This window comes from Somniosus microcephalus, chromosome 26, assembly GCF_052327205.1.
Source record: "Somniosus microcephalus isolate GS21.2 chromosome 26, FLI_Smic_1.0, whole genome shotgun sequence".
Taxonomy (NCBI): domain Eukaryota; kingdom Metazoa; phylum Chordata; class Chondrichthyes; order Squaliformes; family Somniosidae; genus Somniosus; species Somniosus microcephalus.
The window spans coordinates 26594995-26620143 of NC_141012.1; the positions used below are offsets into that span (position 1 = coordinate 26594995).

Here is a 25149-nt window from a genome sequence, read left to right on the forward strand (position 1 = left end):
TCAGCCAGGCGGAGGAGGGTGGTGGTGGATGGGGACTGGTCGGGCCTCTGTTCAAGGAAGAAGCGGAGCGCCCTCAGGCCATCCTGGTGGGGGATGGGTGTGTAGAGGGATTGTACGTCCATAGTGAAAAGGAGGCGGTTGGGGCCAGGAAACTGGAAACTTAGTGGCGTAGGGCGTCGGAAGAGTTGCGGATGTAGGTGGGAAGAGACTGGAAAAAATAGAGTCGCGATAGGAAGAGATAAGTTCTGTGGGGCAAGAACAGGCTGAAACTATGGGTCATGCTTGATGGGTGTTTTTGTGACTGGAAGGCTGTTTCCAGTGGGGTTCTGCAGGGCTCAGTACTAGGTCCCTTGCTTTTTGTGCTATATATCAATGATTTAGACTTGAATAGAGGGGGTATGATAAAGAAATTTGCAGATGGTACTAAAATCGGCTGTGGTAGATAATGAAGAAAGCTGTAGACTGCAGGAAGATATCAATGAACTGGTCTGGTGGGCAGAACAGTGGCAAATGGGATTCAATCTGGAGAAGTGGGAGGTAATGCATTTGGGGAGGGCTAACAAGACAAGGGAATACACATTAAATGGTAGGACACTGAGAAGTGTAGAGGAACAAAGCGACCTTGGAGTGTAGGTTCACAGAGCCCTGAAGGTAGCAGGCCAGGTAGATAAGGTGGTTAAGAAGGCATATGGAATACTTGCCTTTATTAGCCGAGGCATAGAATACAAGAGCAGGGAGGTTATGCTTAAACTGTATAAAACATTAGGTATGCCGTAGCTAGAATACTGCGTGCAGTTGTGGTCACATTACAGGAAGGATGTGATTGCACTAGAGAGGGTGCAGAGATTTACCAGGATGGTGCCTGGACTGGAGAATTTTAGTATGAGGAAAGATTGGATAGGCTAGGTTTGTTTTTCTTTGGAACAGAGGAGGCTGAGGGGAGTCCTTATTGAGGTGTATAAAATTATGAGGGGCCTAGATAGTGTGGATAGGAAGGACCTATTTCCCTTAGCAGAGGGGTCAACAACCAGGGGGCATAGATTTAAAGTAATTGGTCGGAGGTTTAGAGGAAATTTCTTCATCCGGAGGGCGGTGGGGCTCTGGAACTCACTGCCTGAAAGGGTGGTAGAGGCAGAAACCCTCAACACATTTTAAAAAGTGCTTGGATGTACCGTAACCTACAGGGCTACGGACCAAGAGCTGAAAAGTGGGATTAGACTGGATAGCTCCGTCGGCCGGCGCGGACACGACGGGCCAAAATGGCCTCCTTCCATGCTGTAAATTTTTATGCTTCTATTCCTCCGAGCTAGGAACTCAAACATATGGGCACATAATTTGCTGTCAAAATAACAGCGAGGCTGATGGTGCTCATTGTTATTTATGCACAGATGCTACAGCAGGTGAGGGAAGGTTAAACTCAGAATTCCAAAAGTTGCTGTCCGCCATCAGAGAACATCCCCTACTTTCTGTCTCATGCCTTCCAACCAATTACCAGCAGCATCCTGGATAGAGCAGCAGAGGCAAAAACCAACTGGATGCCAAGAGGGAAACTTTACAGTGCTTCTGGAGGGGCAAAAGATGGAGGAGCCCGATGACCTTCCTCATTCATAGTTAACTTGTGATCCATTCAAAAATGTCTTCTGCTGTATTGGCCAAATATGGACAGCTTATTAAAGATTTATTTATAAGAATAAAACTTATATGTGTGGCTCAAGGTCAAGAAACAAAAAAAAAATTTATTGAAGGGTTCCAAATGTTTAGCAGATTTGAACAATGCTGCATTGACATTCGCAAAAAGAAAATGCAGAGATCACAGACATAAAATTCCTTGGTTTGACCAAAATATTGCTTCTTGTTTGTTAGATTTGGTGAAAAGGCTTCATTAAATGGTGTATCTGTTCCCCTAGGGTTCCTCACCCACGGCAGTGGAACGTGGAGTCTCCAGCTACCAAGAAAAATAACCAAACCCAAGGCAGAACAAGATCTTCGAGGAAATGTCCCCTAATGCCTTCGAACTGAAGCAGAAGTTTGCAATTTGTATTGTACAATTGAGTGTTTTTGGAGAATTTATATGCTTTTCTACCTTTAAGCAATACTTAAGGTGGAAAAGTATTTCAGTGTGCAGTACTTTCTCTGCCTCCACCACCCCCCCCCCCCCCCTCCCCAAAAAAAAATGTGCAGAAGACTGCAAACATTTGCTAGTTGCTGTGACTTATTTCTCAGCCCTGTGGAAAGTCACAATTGTAACAAGCAACCATGCCACTGCAGTTGTCTTGCTGTGTACTCAACTAGTACTGCTTTTCTGGCTTAGGCTTATGGTGAACACATACTGGATTCTTAATGGAGGCTGCTACATGATATGAAGGGGAACCCAAAATGAGCTGAAATAACGTGCTCATCTTACCAGATAGAGATTGTTGGACTATATTTTATGCTGCATTTATATGGCTACTTTTGCATTGATGCAAAGGGCTTTTGAGGCGCATTGATAGAAAAGTGGCAGTGTACTTCTGAGTTGGGTCCTACTTTGACTCCTAAGTTTACTAAAGACAAACGGGTGGAAGCCCCTCGTGTGGTGTGTCTTAACAGTTGGTGGAAGCTGGGTTTAAAAGTGGTCTTGGGCAATCCATTGGATCTGTTGATTTACTTTTATAAACTTACTAACAGATCTGTCAATCAATTTGGGGGGCGGTGGTTGTCACAGGATGGAGAAAAAATTAGCATGTAAATATTCATCCTAAAGGCGATGAGCAACAAAAATAATTGAAACGAATAAGCAAAGGAATGAGCAACCTGTTGTACGCCAAATGAACAAGGCTAAAATGCTGAGTAACTTTTAAAATTTCCTTTTCTCTTGTAATTCATTTACACGATATAGTAATTGCTAAATCATATTTTTGCTCCTTCTTAAAACTACACGATCAGGAGTCTGTTGCTGTTTGCCATTAGCACCTAGTAAGAAATCCTTCAGTTTGTAATATGTACAAAGATTCATACTCAAGTGTTACAAGCAGTAACTAAGGGCTGGTGACATGAACTCTCTTGCTTTGTTTTTATTGTTCATGATTTACAATTCCTCAATGTATCACATCCTAAACAGTGTTAGCCTATAACCTTCTCTCCCTTTCCTCCCACTTCCAAAACAGGCAGCACCTTGCAAGAATAGTCAAGTAACTGATCAGTATCTAAATTGTTGCCTGACCTGATTTTAAGCCACATGGTGGTGCTGTGCACTGAAGTGTCCGGAACTAGCTACCGTACTTTACTTGTATAAAAATACAGTATGATTGGTTACAGAGCCACTCTGGTATAAATTTCAAGCACTACACCAATGATGAAACTTACTTTGAAGTTGAATTTCTACTGACAGTTTTCTATTGGGGCCCAGAGGATAGTCGATGAAATTACTAGTATGTTGACAACAACTGCTTTCTTACTTTTCTTGACTTGAACCAGACTGTCTTTAAGACACATGGCCTTGACAGTTGGCTGCAAGGGAGGGGAAAATTTGCTGTTTGCAGTGACCCCTCTAAAGTGCATGTAGGTTGATGTTGGGTGAAGATGAGATTGGGCTGGGATCTGATGCTCTCCTCCCATGTCTAAATGACCTATCCACATAATGTTCAAGCTCATATACATAAAAGAATGGTCATTAAGGGAAGGTACAGGGTGGGGGCGGTAATCAGTATCTGTAGAACTACTAGGGGAGAAGAATCTCGATTTCTGGTTTGGATGACGGGTAAAGTTGTACCTAGCTACAGTATGATTGCAGAGGTAGACTTGGTTGGATTTATATTTTACCAATTTAGGAAATGAGTTTTTCAGAATGTATAAAAGGAATTGTGAGACTTAATAAATTTGTGCTATCTGACATTTTAAATAAATATTTACAAGATACTTGTCTAATGAGGTTTATTTTAAACCCACAAAAGTTGCTCAGCAAAGCTGGATTGCGAAGAGCAGTAATGCTACAGCTCTAATCAAATTACCACACTGATGTTTCAATGATTTATGAAGTCATAAGCCAGCATCAAGAAAATTAATGTTTTATTAATTTTGAACACATTAAAAAGATTTACTGTTAGTTTTGTATCAATTTTAAGAGAATTTTCAGTATTCCATGTTTAAATGAAATGCAACATGCATGGAATTTCACTTCTAAATGCATCTGTGTAAGGCAGCGTAGCCCAGTATTCACAACTTGTGTTTTTGACAACTATGTTAAATAAATGTGGGAATACATTGAATATGGGTTGATAATCTGAGGCAATGCCATATTTGTCCTTTGTTCTTCAAATACAATGAAGCCCAGAACTCTTGGTTGAACCCATTTTTGATTTAGCCACACACAAAATGCACGGTTTGATTTTCTCTTTCCCCTCACAAAGGATCAAAAAGGACCTGGAGTGTTTTGGGGCTATTTAGTTCATGGATCTAAGTCTAGGTATAATTTTTGGTAGTTACAGAACTTTTAGCTTAAATTAGTCCTTCTGATAGATTTTGCATGAGCATTGGACACAATGTTATTTGCTTCAATTTAACTTCTGTATATTGACATACTAATTTAGAGCATTTAAACAGGTTGCAATTATGTTGCTGTCTACAACAATGTAGATTGTTAATTAAGCTCTTAATATGCTTTCCTGCATGTACAATAATTTGTCATCCAGGGAAGGGGAATATGATTTCAAATTCTCAAAAGGAGTAATGTGACCCCAGCATATGGTATGTGTTCTCACCTATTGAACATTCTTAATATCACTGTACTTTCAAATAGAATAAGTTGATCTAACAAGACAGGATACATGTTACAAAAGTGTAATTTCAGCACTTTGACAGGAATAAGTAATGAAGGGTTTTTGCAGGACCAAGTTTTCTATTGAAGTTGAACTATGTTCAAAGTGAAGATCATTTTTTCCCCTTAATGTGTACATATTAATTATGGCACAGAAAATGCAAAAATGAATTTTAATACCAGCTTGAAGCAGAGCATCACTTGTCATCCTGAGCTACATTGAGAGGAATAGTAATAGTTTCCGAAAGCTCAAATAAATTCTTGAATCTTTCAGTCAATATTGCAGTGGCCAGTTTTGCTCAGTTAAACAATGCAGAAATATATGTTTTGGTTAGGCAATAGTGATAATCTGTGCGTCAAGGTCAATCTTTTTCAAACAATGTTTATGTTGTGGTTTATTCAAACACTGGGACAACAGGCGCACGGTTTAGCTAAATTTGGGAGGAGCTTGATTGAGCCAAATCATAAGAGCAAATATAAATGTTACAGTCTAAAAGGCTCACTATATTAAAATCAGTGGAAAAGGGGAAAACATTTGTTTAATAGTTTATTAAGGCTCAGTAAAGGGCTTTTGATGATGTGACCGCTTCCCAAAGTACATAAGCAGGACTAGGTCCCGCTCCGCCATTCACTAAGATCATGGCTGATCTTCAACCTCAACTCCACTTTCCTGTTCTCTATCCATTGCAAATATATTACCACCAACCCCACGAGCTCTTGCGGGCACCTTATGGAATGCCTTTTGGAAATCCAAATATACTACATCTACTGGCTCCCCTTTACCTACCCTGTTAGTTACATCCTCAAACAACTCTAAAATTTGTTAAAACACAATTTCCCTTTCATGAAGTCATGTTGACTGCCTAATCATAGTGATTTTCTAAGTGCCCTGCTACCACTTCCATGTCCGGCTAACTGACCTGTAGCTGTTTTCTCTCTTCCCTCCTTTCTTGTCTAGCAAGGTTACATTTGCTACCTTCTAATCTGCTGGGGACTGTTCTAGAATCTAGAGAATTTTGGAAGATCACAACTAATGCATCCACTATCTCTGCAGCCACTTCTTTTAGAACCCTAGGATATAGGCCAGGGGATTTGTCAGCTTTTAGTCCCATTAGTTTCTCAAGTACTTTTTCCTCTACTGATAATTACTTTAAGTTTCTCATTCTTATTAGCCCCTTGGTTCCCCACTATTTTTGGTGTGCTTGTCTACAGTGAAGACAGATACAAAATATTTGTTTAGTCTCTGCCATTTCCTTATTCCCCATTATAATTTCACCTGTCTCAGCCTCTAAGGGACCAATGCTTACTTTTGCTACTCTTCCTTTTTACATACTTGTAGAACCTCTTACAATCTGATTTAATATTTCTTGTGAGTTTACTCATTCTATTTTCTCCCTTATCAATTTTTTTGGTCATCCTTTGTTGGTTTCGAAAGCTCTCCCAATCCTCAGGCTTACTACTACTCTTTGCAACATTATAGGCCTCTTAATCTAATACTACCCTTAATTTCTTCAGTTGCTGACTTGAACTTGTATAAAATTGTTCAAAACCCTGAGGATTAAATGTGCCAGAATTTTGATTTGGGAGTGTATGAGTCGAATGTGAAATTTAGTTTCTTAAGCACTTTGATCCTCAAGTTCAGTTTCCTTAAACTACTGAAGGAATCCATTGAAACAACTTTCACACTGGCACAAGGTAGGTTTCTCGGAAATAAAGTCCAAAGCTTTGAGATCTACATTGGTCCTAAATATCCAGGAGTGAAGTTAGCAACCTTGCTTTAGTTGCTGATTAGGAGTACCCACTGGCATTGATTAATCCATAACAAATGAATTGACGCTGTTTGGGCATTGTACAATTGAGTAGAACCCTTGCATAAGGATAAATAGGTTGAGCTTATCCCATGTGAGTAGCATGGAATCTTATTCCTCCTTCAATAAGTATCGCTATTGAGCTGAAGAATTTAATTGGAAAAAAAGCTTTTCCAAGATCATTAACAGATGCTACTGATTGTGAAAACTGAATTTACAAAAAGAATTTACCAAAAAAACAAACTAGTCTTCTTTTGTATGGTAGTAGCGAAGTCAGATGTCAAGGCCAAAGCTTCCGGTGCTGAAAATGTAAATCGGGTTGCCTTGAAATATACACAAATGCACAGAGCATCAAGCAGGTTCTATGCTATAGCGAAGGGGCAGGAAAATAGGACTAAGTGACAGCTCTGAGCTAGCCCTGCTACGAACTTCCCTCCACTACCCCACCCAATTTAGATGACTGCTGTCTACATGAAGAACAACCAAGAGTTCAATGAATGATTACATTTAAAGATGTGAATTATTGTATAATTAACCATTGCCACCAGAAATAACTTTAATACAGAATTCTTTAACAGGTGTTGTGTTACAGTTTAAAGCAGCTAATCCAATTTACAACTAGATCACAGCAAAATAAACAACATTTTCATATCTCTCACACGACCTAAATAAGTTGACAAAGTTAATAGGAAATCATGGCACAGCCTGCAGGCAAAACTGGATTTTGATGAGTACTGCATTCTCCCTAAATTACCAAATCCAGAACAAAACCTCAGTCCAAAATGCCTTACATTTCTAGCCACTTCAAATTTTAGAATGAGTTCCATAAAGATATGTTTAGTTAATATGACATGAGTTTCTAATCCATCAAACCTAGTTGTATACATTTAAGCAAACATAATTGTCAATATTCAGATACATATAAATACAAAGTCTAGGACTTTTGGACTATTTAAAGCCATGCTTCCAGAAAGAAAATAGAATCAAACTGTAGCAGTTACAGTAATGAGAAAAAAAAGTTACCCTGCTGCCTTCATACAGTGAACTAACTCTAAACAAACTTTGTGGAAGGAGTGGCAAGTTTCCATTTTGGATAGATTGAAGTTTAACTTTCTGTTCAGAAGTGGAATTGACTAAAGTTTTATTTAAAAATAAAGATGCCTCCACATTCTGTATTGGCACACACATATAGGCTGCTCGATTTTTAAAAAACCAAGGAAAACAATCAATTGAAGCGTGACCTGAGGCTTTTTCCCTGCTTGGGGAAGTGGCTGAATTTTAGGGTACAATCTACATGTGCACCAAAGAACCTATAACATATTTACTAAATATGAGCACTGGACAAAAAAAATGGACAACTCAGCAGATGTTCTGGGGCTACCTTTGTACAAATTTAAATTGCAATTAAGATCCAGATCTTTACTTTCAAGCCTCAGTGAAATTAGTTAAGCGCTGGCTTACTCTCCACAGTTGTGATTTCAATCCTTCACTGAATTTCACTGCTCTCTACACACCAAAATGGTAGCCAACTTCACACAAAGGAAATATTCTGCTTCATTATAGGCCTAGTACAAATGCATCTAATATACACACACATCACCCAATACCATTTTACAAAATATACTGACTCATAAAATGAGTGCAATAACTGCAAATGAGGAATCACTTTGAATGTTATTAAACATGGTTTAGTGATGGAATATTTGTAATAAAAATTGGTATATGAAAATCATTTCAAAAGTATTAAACTATAAAAATCCAATCACTGGATTTTGATGTAATCAGATCAAGTTTCTTCATTTTATTGTATTAATACTGCATTGTGTTAAATACTCTTGTGTAATCAAAGGTCGTGGGTTCAAGTCCCACTCCAGACCTTGAGCACACAATCTAGGCTGGCACTTCAGTGCAGTAACTAAGGGAATGCTGCACCATCGGAGGTGCTGTTAAACCAAGACCCTACTTACCCACTCAGGTGGACGTTGAAGATCCTGTGGCATTATTCAAAGAAAAGCAGGGGAGTTCTCCCGAAGTATTGGCCAACATTTATCCCTCAACCAACATTACTAAAACAGATTATCTGGCCATTACAGGAAACTTTGGTTTATCCGGAGGTTAACTGTCCGGAATGCTCGAGCCACCAGCAAAAATCAGGAGCCATTTGGTTAGGTTTTTTTCCTTTCGTTGCTTTTTTTTTCCCACCAGTCAGGCTCTGCAAGGTCTCGCTGAAGCTGTTGCTAAGCTACAGAGACGCTTGCAAGGTACGGCCAACTGTTTAGAAGCAAGCAACCGGGTTTGTTGCCAGATACGGAGCTCAAAATCTCCGTATGTTTAAACATTAGCGCTGGTTTGTTCGGCAGTTTTGATGGGACGGCAACAGCTCGGTCCTGTCGGTGCCGGATAGCACAAAGTTTCCTGTATCTCATTGCTGTTTGTGGAACCTTGTTGTGCACAAATTGGCTGCTAAGTTTCCTACATTGGCTGCCATGTTTCCTACATTACATCTGAATTATGTAGCTGATAGACTTGAAGTGCCTATTATAAAGTAAATCAATTGTTTGGATAGCAAAAATACCAGATAAGGAAACAATGACCTCAACTTTTTTTGGTCAGGGGTGGAAAGTGTTTCAAGTAGAAAATATTTCATCACATTTCTTAATTCCAGAGAAGTTTTTGTTTGCTCTACTGCTTATAGATTTCATTTGAATTTACAGAACTACTGAAGGAATATTCAGTTTTGACTATATGTTAGCGTTTTTCTCCGTTCCACAAAAATCGTAGAGGAGGTTTATGCCCAAGAGGTAATTAGCATTACTTGGCAATCAGTTTTAGGGGCACATTGGCAATGTTGCCCTAAAAAAAATACCCAAATAACCCTAAGAATAATGGAAGAAAAAAAGGACACTGAACAGCCATCAGATGAATTTAAAATCAATTACAGATGTGAAAGGACTGGATTGCAGGAAAACACACCATCCTCCTAATATGCCATTGAAGTGATGCAAGTTAAATCCCTATACTGATCAGCCAAGACAATCAAGAACCATGTGAATTTAATTCTTAAACAAATCTTTGACGTTATGTAAATTCAAAGAGGGTAGAACATCCACCACTGGGTGTCATTTTCCCAACCAGAGATAGTTTTACATTAGAGTAATTGATTGTATTTGTCTTAACCCTTTTTCTTCATCAATTAAAAACTAAGGTAAAGGAAACTGCCTTTCAACATGCAAGTCAAAAGCCTCTGCTTTTCCAAAACGTAAACTGCTTCTCAGCAACAAGCTATTACATTTAAAATATAAATTTCTTTATAAATGCAACATGTTAAAATATTTGCCTTGTTGCCAAAAGCCAAGGAGTGATATTTCTAAGAAAAACTATGTATGTACAGTACCTCTAAAATTTAATACTGGTTTGAGTATCCTTTCTTTAAAGTTTTATTTAATGACTGCTGTGCTGGGAGAGGTCTTCATGGCAAGCAAATTGGCTGGTTTGAAAATAAAAAGCCATGAAGTAATATTGCATATTAACTTAACATTTAAGCAGCATGAATTACAACTCATGAAACATAAGTGCTGAACACCTCAAAGAATCTTCAAAAATACTTTTTCTATCCATTGACTTCCCGTAAACTTCTGTCTATTTTTTCCTGTGTTAAAGTCATTTCTTGGCAGTTTGGTTATCACGGGTTGAGGAAAAACTTACCGAGGGCTCCAGGTTCATTTTTTTTCCCCAAAGTGACAGTTCTGGACATACTCTACAAATTTATGCAAATTAAAATGGTGCAAAATTTCCAATAAATATGGAACGTGGCTAGGTCTCAACAGAAAAGGCAATCATATTAGCTTAGCTAGTCCCCACAGGCAACCCTCATGATTTAGTACATCCTTTTTATAGATCAAAAGTTTGAACCAATTGCAGGTCATTCATTTTTGAGAACCTATCATTTGGGCCTCTGGTTCAAATTTCAACATACAGGTACTGATAATGGCCAAGAAGCAGTACACCTTAAATATATAGAACTATTTTTCTGTATCAGATTTTAGAACAGTTAGCCATACATTAAGAACAGCATGATTAGGAGATCTCATTACCAGCAACGAGACAATATGCAGTATCAAAAATGAAAATTGAATAAAAAACTTCATTGTTTAGTGGCAGAAAACAGTGGTCAACAGCTTTGGCAAAAATAGTCGTTTTATATTACAAGTCTCTGGCATTAACTTCCTTACAGATTTGTGGCCCATGTAAGATAACAAATGCTTAAATTCACTACTGGTTTGAGTTCCTTTAAGAGGTATTTTTCTGTTGTCTTCACTTCTCTGGTCTTCTCCCCTTTCAGATAACAAAAGAAGATTTGTGTCGGAAGTCTCCCTGTAATGGAGGGAAGGAACAAATTATGTAGCAGATTACACAAAAATTAGTCACTCAGTTGTACAGAGAAACTGCCACAGGCCCTTGGCTCAGAACCTCATTTTATGGAGACCTGTTGAAAATATATGTAAAATCATTGCCTCTTAAAAACTGCAATACAGTTTCATTCAACGAGAGGCCACAGCTCACCAATGGATCTATATCAGCACAATCTTAGGATTAAGGTTCTAGATTTGCTCTTTTAAAATATCTAAACTGAATGAACTTGCCCCTTTACATTCAGCCCCCTTGTGTGCCCACAGAAAAATTCTCAGCTCTTATTACCGTATATTTGTGGCTAATTTCAATGCTTATCTTACCTCATCGTCCACAGGATTTGATCGGACATAATCAACACCATCTGCTTTTGAGGAAGCCTGGTAGCTGAAAGCAAAAAAAAATTTGTTTTATTGCTTCATATTGTAGTATAACTAAGCCCTAGTAATGAAAACAAATTATAATCTAATTATATGCTCAGCTAGTGTTTTCATTTAAATTGCATTCAAAAGGTGAATTACATTGAAATAAATCTCCTAGTTAGAATTCATTCATCCAAAATTAATGACATTTACATAAAATATTTTTTAAAGGTTCAGAAGTACATTAAAATGCAGTAGCATTTCATCAACAGGGTGTTCTGGGATTATTATTTTGTGAAGCCTTCATGATTTCCAAGCTGCTGAAGCTGACCTACTTACAAGACATCATTCGAAGTTGTACATCACCTTAATCAAAATCAAATCAAATAAAGTTTTGTCATTGTTAGTGCACAAGTGCAGTACAACGAAATGTAGGCTTGCGGCTCCCGAGAGTGTACATTTAGATTAAGACATTTAAACATTCAACATACATTTGGCTTGTAATACATTAACATAAACATAACCATAATAAAGTGCATTGGCAGATGTGCAGGCTTTAGAGTTTATTTGTGGAGTTCAGTAGGATGACAGCCCTGGGAAAGAAGCTGTTCCTAAATCTGGTCGTATGGGTGCTAATGCATCTGTAGCGTCTCCCAGATGGCAGGAGGGCGAACAGACTGTGGCTGGGGTGGGTGCGAATCCTGACTTCCAGCGGGGAGCAGATCGCTGGAAATCACAGGTATATGTCTGATGATTTTCCATTTATTAATTTCAATGAGGAGTTGAAAATCATGGGCCGTGTGCCCTCAATTTCCCACAATGAACTCCCAAGTGACTGCCACTCCCTTTGCAGAATTGGTCCTATAGTTTCTACGTTGGTCTCAGTCATTTCCCTGAATTGCCTGTCAGTTCAAAGTTGGTGAAGTGAATGAGATTTTAAAAGGGAATTGGAGTAATACTTGAAAGGGGAAAAAATTTGCAGGGGAATGGGCAGGGGAGTGAGACTAATCGGAGAGCTCTTTCAAAGAGCCGGCACAGGCATGACAGGCTGAATGGCCTCCTTCTGTGCTGTATTATTCTATGATTATAGCTATTGTTTCCATCCCATAGCTCAAAATGTTACCCTTCGGTGTTAAGGCCAATCGATTGCTAGTATACAGATATTTATTATGGGTTAAAAACTGATTCCAAGAATAAGCAACTCTCACCTGTTTGCAGGCTGTTTCTCTGGGGGTGGGGGAAGGAAGAAAGAAAACAGTGTATTTAACAGAAATTACCACTGCGGCAATACAATAAACTAGTTAGTTAACAATCAGCGTCAAAGTGACATAAATGAATGAAACGAAAAATTAAACTGTAAATAATGATCTGTGATGCATGCTTACTTCTAATTATCTTACTACAATTTTTCCATTACCATGAACCGTACAAGATTAACGTGGTTACTTACTACTGAAACCATGCTTGCCTGCATACAAGATGCTTTAATATTTTAACATTACACAAGTAGGAATCATTAGAAAGAATAATTATTTAGTAGCATGGCATAAATCACATTACTTCTAATCAGCTGCTGGCCATAGATGACTTCACCACAACATTCCAACCACATTAAGCTAGTTACATTAGTCGTCCTTCTAACTGCATGCAACTATTTTTTGTTAGTCATTTGCATTGGATTAAAAAAAATATAGCAATAAACACCCTTCTCCTGACTGCTTGAACCAGAGGTTTCTTCAAAAGGTGGTTATTTTAATAAAGGGTGAAGCTGACTTCTTACTTGCAAAGTATCCTCGTTTATATGCAAGCCTGATGACGATGGTTATAATCAGTAGAACAAGAACTACAACAAGAACACCACCAATGATCGCAGCGATATTAATGTCATCTGCAGGGTGACAAAAGAATATTACAAATTATTCATACTGCAAATAAATCTCACAGGAATTTTATTTAGAAATAACAGTTAAATGTAATACTTATGAAACAATTTTACATATTTTATAGCACAAAATATATGGTATTTCACAGGGTACCTCTCTATAGCAAACAGGAAGTGGGAGAGAAATCAGGGGAGGCACAGTCAAGTGGTACTTTTTGCGATGGATTTCAATTACTTTACTGTGAAGAATCATTACAATTCATAACACTTAAATTTCATCTGTACCTTGAGAAGTACTAAAGGCAAACACATTTCTGCACTGCCACGCAGTTGCTTTGTAATGCAACTGCATGCTTAAACACATGCTGACTCTATGGAAGAAAATAATAGTTCGAGTGCTCAATTCAGAGCCGTTACTATAACAGGTCTTTTAATATTAAAAATGCCAGTCATAGTGCCACCTACAGGAGTAATAGGGTCTTGCCTCAGGCAGAGCCTGACAATGTTCTCAATGTATTTTGAAATAGAATGTTGTGACCTGCTCATCAATTTTAACATATAATAGATAGGAATTGAGTGCAAGTCCATATTTTTCCAGAGTGATTATTTTGCGACGCATTTTTGACTGCGCATGTGCAGCACCTGTGACCTGCAGGCCACTTTCCTCAGCGTTGTGCGGAGGTGGTCAGGGGATCAGGTTGTTGGCTTGGGGGGGGGGGAAAGAGAGGGGTGAGGAGAGGGGATCAAAGGGGGAAGGAGAGGGGGAGAGGAGAGAAAGTGGTGCGATCAGAGGGGGGGAAGAGAGAGAGAGAGAGAGATAGATAGAGGGGCGCTCAGAGTGGGAGAGGGGCCGATCGGAGGAAGGAGGGCGCTCGGAGGGGGAGGAACAAGAGAGGGGCGATCGGGGGGGAGAGGGGCGATCGGAGGGGGGAGATAGAGGGGCGATCGGAGTGGGAGAGAGGGGCGATTAGAGGAGGAGAGTGAGAGGTGATTGGAGGGGTGATCAGAGGGGGAGAGAGAGGGGCAATCGGAGGGGGAGAGAGAGAGGCAATCGGAGAGGGAGGGGGGCGATCGGAGGGGGGAGAGAGAGATAGAGGGGCGATCGGAGGGGGAGAGAGAGAAAGAGATAGAGGGGCGATCGGAGTGGGAGGGGGTGATCGGAGGAGGGTGAGAGGTGATTGGAGGGGCGATCAGAGGGGGAGAGGTGTGATCGGAGGGGGAGGAAAGGGAGGAGTGATCGGAGGGGGAGAGAGGGGCGATCGGAGGGGGAGGAGAGAGGGGCGATCGGAGGGGGAGGAGAGAGAGAGGGGCGATCGGAGGGGGAGGAGAGAGAGAGGGGCGATCGGAGGGGGAGGAGAGAGAGAGAGAGAGAGAGAGAGAGGGGGGCGATCGGAGGGGGAGGAGAGAGAGGGGCGATCGGAGGGGGAGGAGAGAGAGAGGGGCGATCGGAGGGGGAGGAGAGAGAGAGAGAGAGAGAGAGAGAGAGAGAGAGAGAGAGGGGCGATCGGAGGGGGAGGAGAGAGAGGGGGCGATCGGAGGGGGGAGAGAGAGAGAGAGATAGAGGGGCGATCGGAGTGGGAGGGGTGATCGGAGGAGGAGGGTGAGAGGTGATTGGAGGGGCGATCAGAGGGGGGAGAGAGGTGTGATCGGAGGGGGAGGAAAGGGAGGAGTGATTGGAGGGGGAGAGAGGGGCGATCGGAGGGGGAGGAGAGAGAGAGAGAGAGAGAGAGAGAGAGAGAGGAGCGATCGGAGGGGGAGAGAGACAGGTGATCGGAGGGGGGAGTGACAGAGGAGATCGGAGATGGGAAGACAGGAAATTAGAGGCACATGTAACAAAGATAATACAGTAATCATGGGAGATTTTAATCTACATATAGACTGAGCAAACCAAATTTGCAGTAATAGTGTGGAGGACGAATTCATGGAATGTATGCAAGATAGCTTTCTAGATCAGTATGTTGAGGAACCAACAAGGGAACAGGCTGTGGAGGTCAAGGCACTGAATATATTTAAGAAGGAGATAGATAGATTTCTAGTCACAAAAGGCATCAAGGGGTATGGGGAGAGAACGGGAATATGGTATTGAGATAGAGGATCAGCCATGATCACACTGAATGGCGGAGCAGGCTCGAAGGGCCGAATGGCCTACTCCTGATCGTATTTTTCTATGTTTTCTATTTTTCTATGAAAGAGAGGCGATCGGAGAGGGGTAGAGATTAGAGGTGCATGTAAAAAAACAGAAAAAGTGGTCCAACCGTGGCTAACAAGAGAAGTTAAAGATGGTATTAGATCAAAGGAAGAGGCTTATAATGCTGCCAAAAAGAGTAAGCTTGAGGATTGGGAGGATTTAAGAATTCAGCAAAGGAGGACCAAGAAATTGATAAAGAAAGGGTAAATAGAATATGAGTAAACTAGCGAGAGACATAAAAACAGACTGTAAAAGCTTCCATAGGTATGTAAAAAGGAAAAGATTAGTGAAAGAAGATGTGGGTCCCTTACAGGCTGAGACAGGAGAAATTATAATGGGGAATAAGGAAATGGCAGAGAAATTAAACAAAAGTTTTGGTGGGGGCACGTTGGAGGCGGGACTCCTGCTTGTCAGGTCGATGTCCCGCCTCCATCGATTAGTGGCCAACCCACACTAATTTCCCTTGACTGACCTTGTTAAGCCTGCCCAGCGGGTTTAGCAGGCCAATTAAGGGAAAGCCGGTTACAGAGAACGTCAGCGTATGACATTTCATCTGTCAAATATTTTTGACAGATGAATTGTCACCGTTTGACAGCTCTGTGAAGCTGTCAATCACTGACATTCTCTGTAGTTTGATGAGTTCTTGAATTCAAGACTCATCAAACCTCTTTCTTTAGCAGAAATTAGATGGTTGTTGCATTGGAGAATGCAGCAGCCATCTGTCATCTCTGCCGCGGAGGTGCGAGACTCTCCGCATACCCACCGATTGAAGCCTGCAGGAAGAAACAAAGGTAAGTACACTTTTTCTAACACTTTCCACTTACCTCACATACTCACCTCTCCACACTTGCACCCATCACTTACCTTCACAGCGCACTTTTGCGCCCCGCAGACCCCCACAGACCCCCACAGACCCACCACTCGCCTCAGTGACCCTGGCGGGGTTCGCAGCCTTCGGGAAGCCCGCACTTGTGTGGGTAAAATGGGGATAATCCTCTTATCTGTTAACAGGCAGTTAAGTGGCTGCAATCCCCTTCCCGCCTCCAGGAGATGGGACCCGGCGCGGGTCAGCTATCTGCCTCCTGGCAAGATGGCATGGAGGCGGGTTGGGGACGGGTTGGGTACCCGCCCCCAAATTCTGCCATTTTCCTGGCAGTCCCGCCTCCCCAGGGCTGGCAAGATCGCACCCTTTGTGTCTGTCTTCACGGAAGAAGACGCAAAAAACATCCCGGAAATAGTGGACAACCAAGAAGGGTCTAGTGAGAATGAGGAACTGAAAAACATTAGTATTCGTAAAAAAGTAGTACTGGAGAAATTAATGGGGCTGAAAGCCGATAAATCCCCTGGACCCGATGGCCTACATCCAATTTTTTTTGAAAGAGTTGGCTATAGAGATAGTGGATGCATTGGTTGTCATTTTCCAAATTTCCATAGATTCTAGAACAGGAGAGACAGAGGAGATCGGAGGGGGGAGAGGCAGAAGAGATAGGAGAGCGGGTGGAAGTTCAGGAGTTCGTGGGGGGGGGGGGGGGCGGGGTGATGGGGAGGTCAGGAGCCCAGGAACTTGCGGGGTTGGGGGGGGGGGGGGGGGGTGGGTAGCACGGTGAGAACAGTGGGGAGGGTGAAGAATGTGACCCAGGTCTAAAGCGGGGGGCAGGCTTGGAGAATGAGAGCAAGAACATGATCCAGATGAGAAGGTAGATCACGTTCTCCTGCCCTCTTAGGCCTGGATCACATTCTTCCACACCCTTTACACCTACACCACGTTCTCCCTCTCCTCACACCCCCACCAGACCGCAGCGGTTTAAGAAGGCAGCTCGCTACAGAACAGTTCTGACGAAAGGTCATCGACCTGAAACATTAACTCTCTTTCTCTCTCCACAGGTGATGCCTGACCTGCTGTGTATTTCCAGCACTTCCTCTTTTTATTTCAGATTTCCAGCAACCCGTATTTTGCTTTTGTATCGGGGGAACATTATCCACCAACACCTTGATTTTAAAATTCTCATCCTCATGTTAAAATCCCTCCACGGCCTCAACTCTTCCTATCTGAACTCGGCGGTGTGAGTGCTCCTAACCAGGGAGGGTGAGCTCTGGAGCTGGCTGTCACAACGAATGGATCATATTACAAATTGCAAAGTACAGGTAGACTATCCTTTATCCGAAAACCTCGGGACCAGCCGTGTTTCGGTTTTCGGAAAATTTCGGATTTCGGAAGGTGGGTCGGCGGGGGGGGGGGGGGGGGGTCGGCGTCGGTCCGCGGGGGGGGGTCCGCAGTCGTGGCTTGTCCGTCGCTGCTAGCCTGGAATGCAATGAAGTTCCGCATTTCCACCAACAGGTCGTCGTGCTCGGTCGGAACAGGGGCCGGCACCGCCGCGGGCTCAGAGCTCTCGTTGCTTTCGAGCCTTTGGAAGAGAGTCAGGTGGTTCCGCGGGGGGGGGGGGGTCGGCGGGGGGGGGTCGTGCGCACGACTTACGCTGACCCTCTGCTCAGCGTAAGTCGGCGGGGGTCGGGGTCGGCGGGGGTCCACGGGGGTCGGGGTCACGACTTACGCTGACCCTCTGCTCAGCGTAAGTCGTGTGCCACTCTGGTCATGTCGTGCGCACGACTTACGCTGACCGAAAAAACCTTCGGTTTTTAGAGGGTTTCGGAAGTTCAGATAAAGGGTAGTCTACCTGATTACTCAGGTAGGCAGGATCTAATTACACATTCCAGACAAACTGCTAGGTGTGGCTTGTCCTCCAAGGGGACCAATCAGAAATCCGGTCTTGCCCTCCAAGGGGACCAATCAGAATTTTGGTGTTACAATAGTTACAGCCATATTTTTCCACCCCATCCAGTGAGAGGTCACTGCCCTATATGAAAATAAGTTAATTGATTTACTGGTCTACATTATTAACATTAATTCAATGATTTTGTACACTCAAGTTATTTGGTGCATTTTTAAAATTATAATGTCATGGGATCTTTGACATCCACCTGACTGGGCAGACAGGACCTTGGTTTAACTTCTCATCTGAAAGGCAGCACCCCCGACAGTTCAGCAGTCCCTCTGTACTGCAGCAAAATGTCAGCCTGGATCACGAGCTCAAGTCCTGGAGTAGGGCTCTCGAGTCCACGACCTTCTGACAGGTGCGACCACTGAGGCAAGGCTGACACCCAAGTTGATAAATTTAGTCAAAAATTGTCAAATAAATAAATCTGTAATTGCCTGATCAAAATACTAAACAACCTAAAGTACTACCTTACAAATGATCAGAACACTAGAAACAGCAGATTAGGGCAACTTACAAACTTCCATCCGCTGAGGTTCACACTTCGCATGTCCAGCATTATTCTTTGCAATACAGTGGTATTCTCCAATGTCCAGTTTTGAGGTGACACTAAAGCGCTGGCAAAGTAAAATCACACATTTGTCAACTTCTATTTAACTTATCTTTATGAGCAAGATTCTTTGAAACGACTTGTTCCGCTCATTGTGCCGTGAATCACCCTGAAGCGAAGAAGGCAGGCGGGCAAACCGATAACGGGCTTCTGCTCGTAGTGTGAAACAGACCACAGAGGTATGCAAAAGGGGTCTGTTTAACTCCCTCCTAGTTCTCTCCCTCTCTGGCCTCTTTCAGTGCCACCCAACAATACCATAATGGACGCTGATAGTTCACCTATTGAATTATCACTGGTGTGAACCCATGAACTACTACTCTGTGATACAGTTGTGGTTGTATTTCCAAATCATTGCAAAAAATCTTTATTACTGCATTTGTAATATTATAGTAGTGAAAAACTTGTGCAGGAACTGTGCTTTCTGCCCACAAACCTTATCAAATAACTTAATAGGAAGCAACACTTTTCTATCAACATTTACCATTGTAAATTGTTAGGTCAGCATTTCCCATTGCCAAGTTAAAGGTCACGACGTAGTTTCAGGCTGTGGCCACTAGGTGGTCTGTCGAGTTTCTGAAGGGTTTCTCCCAACTCTATCAGCATCTTGTAAATGAACTGACTGCAGGCAATGCTGCAGGCAATTTATTCATATAATAAAAATAGGCAATCATAAAGCACCCCCCTATGAAATGTTGGTCAAGAATCATTCTTAAAGTGTCTAACTATAACAAGATAGAATACAAAGAAATTCATAATGAAATTAAGATTAGATATATTAACACTTAAAATGAAATGCCATGGTAGATAGTACAAAACTAGTTTGATCTCTGATGTCATGTCTAGGCTTGCCAACCCTCCAGGCTTGCCTTGGAATCTCCAGGAATTAACGATTAGTCTCCTGGACACTGCTGTGAGCAACCCGGGAGAAAAATCACAGCGCCGTTAAAAATAATGGTGTTTTTTTCTCATTTTCTTTGAACACTTTTCGTTTATTAGTTATTAAAACATTGGCTTGGGGAGAAAAGGCCGTTTGACTGGGCGGATCAATGGGCGGCGGGAGGTCAGGTGATGAAACTTCCAGGAATACATCCAACCAGAGTTGGCAACCCATGTCATGACTCAACATTCAAATTTGCATGTAACTACAGGGACTGCTGCTGGATCAACTTCAAGTCGCTATTTCACGTATTACTATGCAACTCACTGAAATAAAGGGTCACCATGCCAGTATAAATCCACAGTGCAGAATCCAGGAGAATCTACACCACAAGGTTAAATTAAATTTTAAAGAGCAACTAGCATCTTGGAAAAAAGTCAATGGTGAAAGTGGTTTAATTTGTCTTAACATTTTTTTAACATCAGATTTAATCAAAATGCATAATTTTACTTTAAAATAACGTGGCACTGTTTCTTCTACCTTCCGAATAAAGGGTTTGGCAGACACTTTTTCCACAAAGTCAAACCCTTATAATCCTCGAAAGACTTCATATTTGACTGATTACACGATAGGCAAGTTACAGGTTAGTAGTAATATATTAAAGACACTGAACAATTACCAGTGTTCCTGTGCTGTAGTCTATTTTATAAGAAGAATTAAGAAATTTTGGGTCACGTGGGAGAATGTCACCATTTCTGTACCAAGTATACGTGGATGGTGGGTAGCCTTCATGCTCAGTACATGTCAAAACTGCAGTCTTCCCCACTGGCACCGATTTAGGTACAGCACATTGTGGTACAATTGGTTTCACTATGGAAAATAAAGAGTGTTAAGCAGGGTATCATTATATTGAGTTTACAGCTCATGCAGAATACGTACTGGGTAAAGTTACAATGCAAGATACATTTCAGCAAGATTTCACTCAAGTTCATCAACAAGTACCTAATTTATATCACCTATATAATGCATCTGATAGTAATGCATTACAGAGGCATGCACAGTACTTGGGTCTAAACAGATTTACACAGAACTTAACCTATATGAACAGTTTTACAAGGTAGCATTCATCAACTGACTGCAGACAATGCTACAGGCAATTTATTAGTATAATAAAAATGTGCAATCATAACCCCCCTCCCCCACCCCTTATGAAATGCTGATCAAGACATGTCTAACTATAATGATGAGGTAGAACACACAAAGAAATTAATGAATACAAAATGTTATATATTAGCACACATCAAAGGGAAATGTCATGGTAGATGATATAAAGCTTGTTTGATATTTGATAGTGTCTCAAAATTCAAATTAGCAGGCAACTACAGGGGCTTCAAATAAAGTTCACGTTTAACATATTTATAGGTAACCATAGACTTGATCAGGTATTAAAATGACTTATCCCCAGTAGCATTGCAAGAACAAAATCTTTGTTCTTCCTCTAACTGCCTCTGATCTCACACTAATTCTTTCTCTCCTCCCCTGTTTGATCCATGTTCTCTATTTATATAATGTACTGTATTTATATTTTGTGTCCAACAACAATCTATCAATCTCAGTTTTCAACTGACCTAGCCTCAATAGCATTGTGTCTTGGGGGGAGGGGGGAGGGAGATAAGAAAGAGTTCCAGATTTCCACTACCCTTTGTGTGAAGAGGAGCTTCCTGACATCACTTCTGAACGGCCCAGCTCTAATTATAAGGTTATTCCCCCCTTGTTATGGACATTCCCACCAGAGGAAATAGTTTCTCTTTATCTACCTTATCAAATTCTTTAATTATCTTAAAAACCTCAATTAGATCACCCCTTAATCTTCTATACTCAAGGGAATACAAGCCTAGTCTCTGTAATCTGTTCTCATAAGTTAACCCCTTCAGTCCTGGTATCATTCCAGTGAATCTGCGCTGCACCCACTCCAAGGCCACTATATACTCCTTCCTCAGGTGTGGTGCTCAGAACTCAGGTCTAACCAAAGCTTTACATAACATAACCTCCACCTCCCTTGAGATAAAGGCCAACAATCCATTAGCCTTTTCCATTATTTTTTTATTCCTATCTACTAGCTTTTAGTGATTTCTGTACTTGGACTCCAAAATCTCTGTGCTCCTCCACAGTTCCCAGCTTCTCCGTTTAAAAATACTCTGACCTTTCTTTCTTTAAGTCTAAAGTAGATGGCAAAGACCAATGAAAGGACTTGTTCTAAAAAAAAATGTAATTGCCCGCTTTTGTGGTAGTTGCAGGTTACTCATTTGGCTGTGTTTTTTTCTGTCCTCGGGATGTGGGCAACACTGGCAAAGTGCATTTATTGCCCATCCCTAGTTGCCCTGAAATGGTGGTGGTGGGCATGTTACTCGAGCTGCTGCAGTCCTTGTTGTGATGGTGCTCCCACAATGAGTGTTAGGTAGGAAGTTCCAGGATATTGACCCAGCAATGACAATAGATCAGCAATACATGTCCAAGTGAGGATGGTGTGTGACTTGGAGGTCGTGCTTTACAGATAGTATTTCTGTAGTATACCAGAGATGTGAGCCAGTCAGGGGCTTCACACCTTTTGGACATTTCCAATGTTTTCCTGACCCCCTTTCACCCCCCAGACACCACATGCCCCCCCCAGACACCACATGCCCCCCCCCAGACACCACATGCACCCCCCCAGACACCACATGCCCCCCCCCAGACACCACATGCCCCCCCACAGACACCACATGCCCCCCCACAGACACCACATGCCCCCCCACAGACACCACATGCCCCCCACAGACACCACATGCCCCCCACAGACACCACATGCCCCCCACAGACACCACATGCCAGCAGGGGAAAGGGGAAAAGAAATGTTAGAATGATGGACTTGAGTTCATTGGAACTAGTTCAACTACTCAAACTCATATTGCTCTAGACCCTCAACTGTTGCTCAAGGCCCTCAACTGTTGCTCAAGACCCTCAACTGTTGCTAAGTGGGTCTTCCTTAGAGGCATGTCAAGGTTAAATCAAAACCAAATACTCAAGTTAAAAGAAAAATGTTACAACACACCCAGGCCCTTCACATACAATATCCCTTTAAGCTTATGTAGGCAAAAGTTTACTAGATTGCCAACACAGGAACTGGGATTAGTAAGTGTACAGATATTCTGTTCCAATTTTGTTTTAGAATTTCCACATATTCATGCAATAGGTTAAGTCAGTTTACATTGTGTTCATATATCTATAACATGCGTGTATGTGTGTAATCAGTGTGCTAGTCAGGTTGCACATACTGAGGAGAAAACTTCATTAGTAACATTGAGATTATGACACAATAGGCCATACTTCATCTTTAGCACCTGCTACAGATAGTGACAAAAAGCTTAAATACTATTAACTACAATATTTACCTAGCAGTGATAACGCTTCAAAAATAATTAATTGGATGTGAAGTATTTTGGGATGTCCCGAAAACATAAGCCTTAAATTAAATGAGACTTTTTCCTTTGACTAAACCTAAATGTGTACACATTAAGAGCACAAAAGTACTCTTACTTGACAATTTAAGCCATCTGGGTAAAACATATTTTACTGAGATTGCTTAAGTTTTTTTTAAAATTTGCTTATGGGATCTGGGCGTCGCTGGCAAGACCAGCATTTATTGCCCATCCCTAATTGCCCTTGAGAAGGTGGTGATGAGCTGCCTTCTTGAACCGCTGCAGTCCGTGTGGTGAAGGTACTCCCACGTGCTGTTAGGTAGGGAGTTCCAGGATTTTGACCCAGCGACGATGAAGGATTGGCGATATACTTCTAAGTCAGGATGGTGCGTGACTTGGAGGGGAACTTGGAGGTGGTGGTGTTCCCATGCGCCTGCTGCCCTTGTCCCTCTAGGTGGAAGAGGTCGCGGGTTTGGGAGGTGCTGCCGAAGAAGCCTTGGCGAGTTGCAAGTTGTCAAATAACAGCGTTCAGCAGTCCCTCAACAGTGTTGATTCAGTAAGTACTCAGTAGGGCTGGTTTGGGGGGATTGTGTAGGGAAGTGTGTCTCGCTTCTGAAATCAGTCTGTAAACATTGATTCTATTTTAAAGGCGCCTTTCAAGATACTTTGGTTTGTTGTGATAATTTTAACAGCTTTTCCCTGACAAAGTCACTCGTGTGGACACAGCAACAAGTAAGAAAGTCAACCATGGAAAAATACAGAAATAATCTGATCATGCACAGTCACAAATTTAAAAAAAAGTTATTAAAGGTACCTTGTACTGTTAGATTAACAGTAACTTCACCAACATAGCCGTGTTCTTTATGTACTACTTCGCAGCGATATACTGCGGTGTCTTTACGAGTCACATTGCGTATATATATGGAGGACTCCTCCTTGAGCTCTGCCCGACCTATCAAGTCTCCTAAAAAGATAAAACTTTTGAATAAAAATGTAACAACTCGCCTTGATATAGCAGCTTTGACAAAGCCAAAATGTCCCAAGGCACCTCACAGAAGCGTAATCAACGATAGACATGAGCCAAAGGAGGAGATATCAGATGGGGTGACTAAAAGCTTGGTCAAAGGAGGAGAGGTGTAAAGAGATTTCACGAGGGAATTCCAGAGTTTCTGGTTTAGGCAGCTGAAGGCAGGGGCACCAATGGCACGGCAAAGGGAGTGTGGGATGCACAGGAGGCCGGAGTTGGAGGAAGACAGAATTCTCAGAGGGTTGCAGGGCTGGAATAGGTTACAGAGAGGGGGAGGGGCAAGGCCATGAAGGAATCTGAACATGAGAATTTTAAATTTGCAGTGTTGGGGGAACAGGAGCAAATGCAGGTCAGCAAGCACAGGGTGACGGGTGAGCACAACTTGGTGCGAGCTAGGATATGGGCAGCTTAGTTTTGGATAAGCTGGATGGAAGGGCTGGCTGACCAGGAGTGTCTGGAGACGGCACAGGGACTCGGCAGATGTGCTGAGTCAGGGGCGGAGACAGGCGATGTTACAGAGGTGGAAGTAGGCAGTTATTGTGATAGAAAGGATATAGGGTCATAAACTCAAGTCAAATAGGATGCCAAAGTTGCAAACATTCTGGTTCAATCCAAAACAGTGGTCAGGGACTGCGATATGCATTGGTGGCGAGAGCAGAGTTTATGGCGGGGGCCAAAGACGATGGACTCGATTTCAACATCCGTCGTCGCCCCCACCCCACCCGATAAAATTACATTGCGCCGCCAATTACATTAAGGTCCATGCAGGGTGAGTCCCGCGCGCGCTGTCTGCTGCCCGGCTGCAGCAGCAAGGCGGGAGGAGCTGACTGACCAGAAGAGACCCAAGTAAGTTTTAAAACTCTGCCTGGAAGAACAGGAGTGCTCCCCCCAGCTGCGCCAAGGAGCCCTTGGGCCTCCCCAGCCCGCGGAATTCCTCCGATCTTTAGAGAATCCCCAG

The 25149-nt window shown here is 42.2% G+C and overlaps 2 protein-coding genes across 9 annotated transcripts in view; one reads left to right on the forward strand and one right to left on the reverse strand.

Moving 5' to 3' along the window:
- ncapd3 (non-SMC condensin II complex, subunit D3) overlaps positions 1 to 2152 on the forward strand; it is a 93741-nt gene extending 91589 nt beyond the window's left edge. For all 7 annotated transcript variants that reach the window (XM_085967987.1, XM_085967988.1, XM_085967991.1 and 4 more), the window contains one exon: positions 1908 to 2152. In XM_085967987.1, coding sequence (XP_085824113.1) covers positions 1908 to 2019 — 112 coding nt within the window. In that variant the 3' untranslated portion in view covers positions 2020 to 2152. The remainder of the gene's footprint in view (positions 1 to 1907) is intronic.
- Positions 2153 to 4030: 1878 nt separating this feature from the next.
- jam3b (junctional adhesion molecule 3b) overlaps positions 4031 to 25149 on the reverse strand; it is an 86515-nt gene continuing 65396 nt past the window's right edge. For both annotated transcript variants that reach the window (XM_085967993.1, XM_085967994.1), the window contains 7 exons: positions 23979 to 24128; positions 20386 to 20576; positions 18737 to 18836; positions 13156 to 13263; positions 12584 to 12602; positions 11337 to 11400; positions 4031 to 10977 (listed from right to left, as the gene is read on the reverse strand). In XM_085967993.1, the coding sequence (XP_085824119.1) occupies positions 10942 to 10977; positions 11337 to 11400; positions 12584 to 12602; positions 13156 to 13263; positions 18737 to 18836; positions 20386 to 20576; positions 23979 to 24128 (668 nt within the window). In that variant the 3' untranslated portion in view covers positions 4031 to 10941. The remainder of the gene's footprint in view (positions 10978 to 11336; positions 11401 to 12583; positions 12603 to 13155; positions 13264 to 18736; positions 18837 to 20385; positions 20577 to 23978; positions 24129 to 25149) is intronic.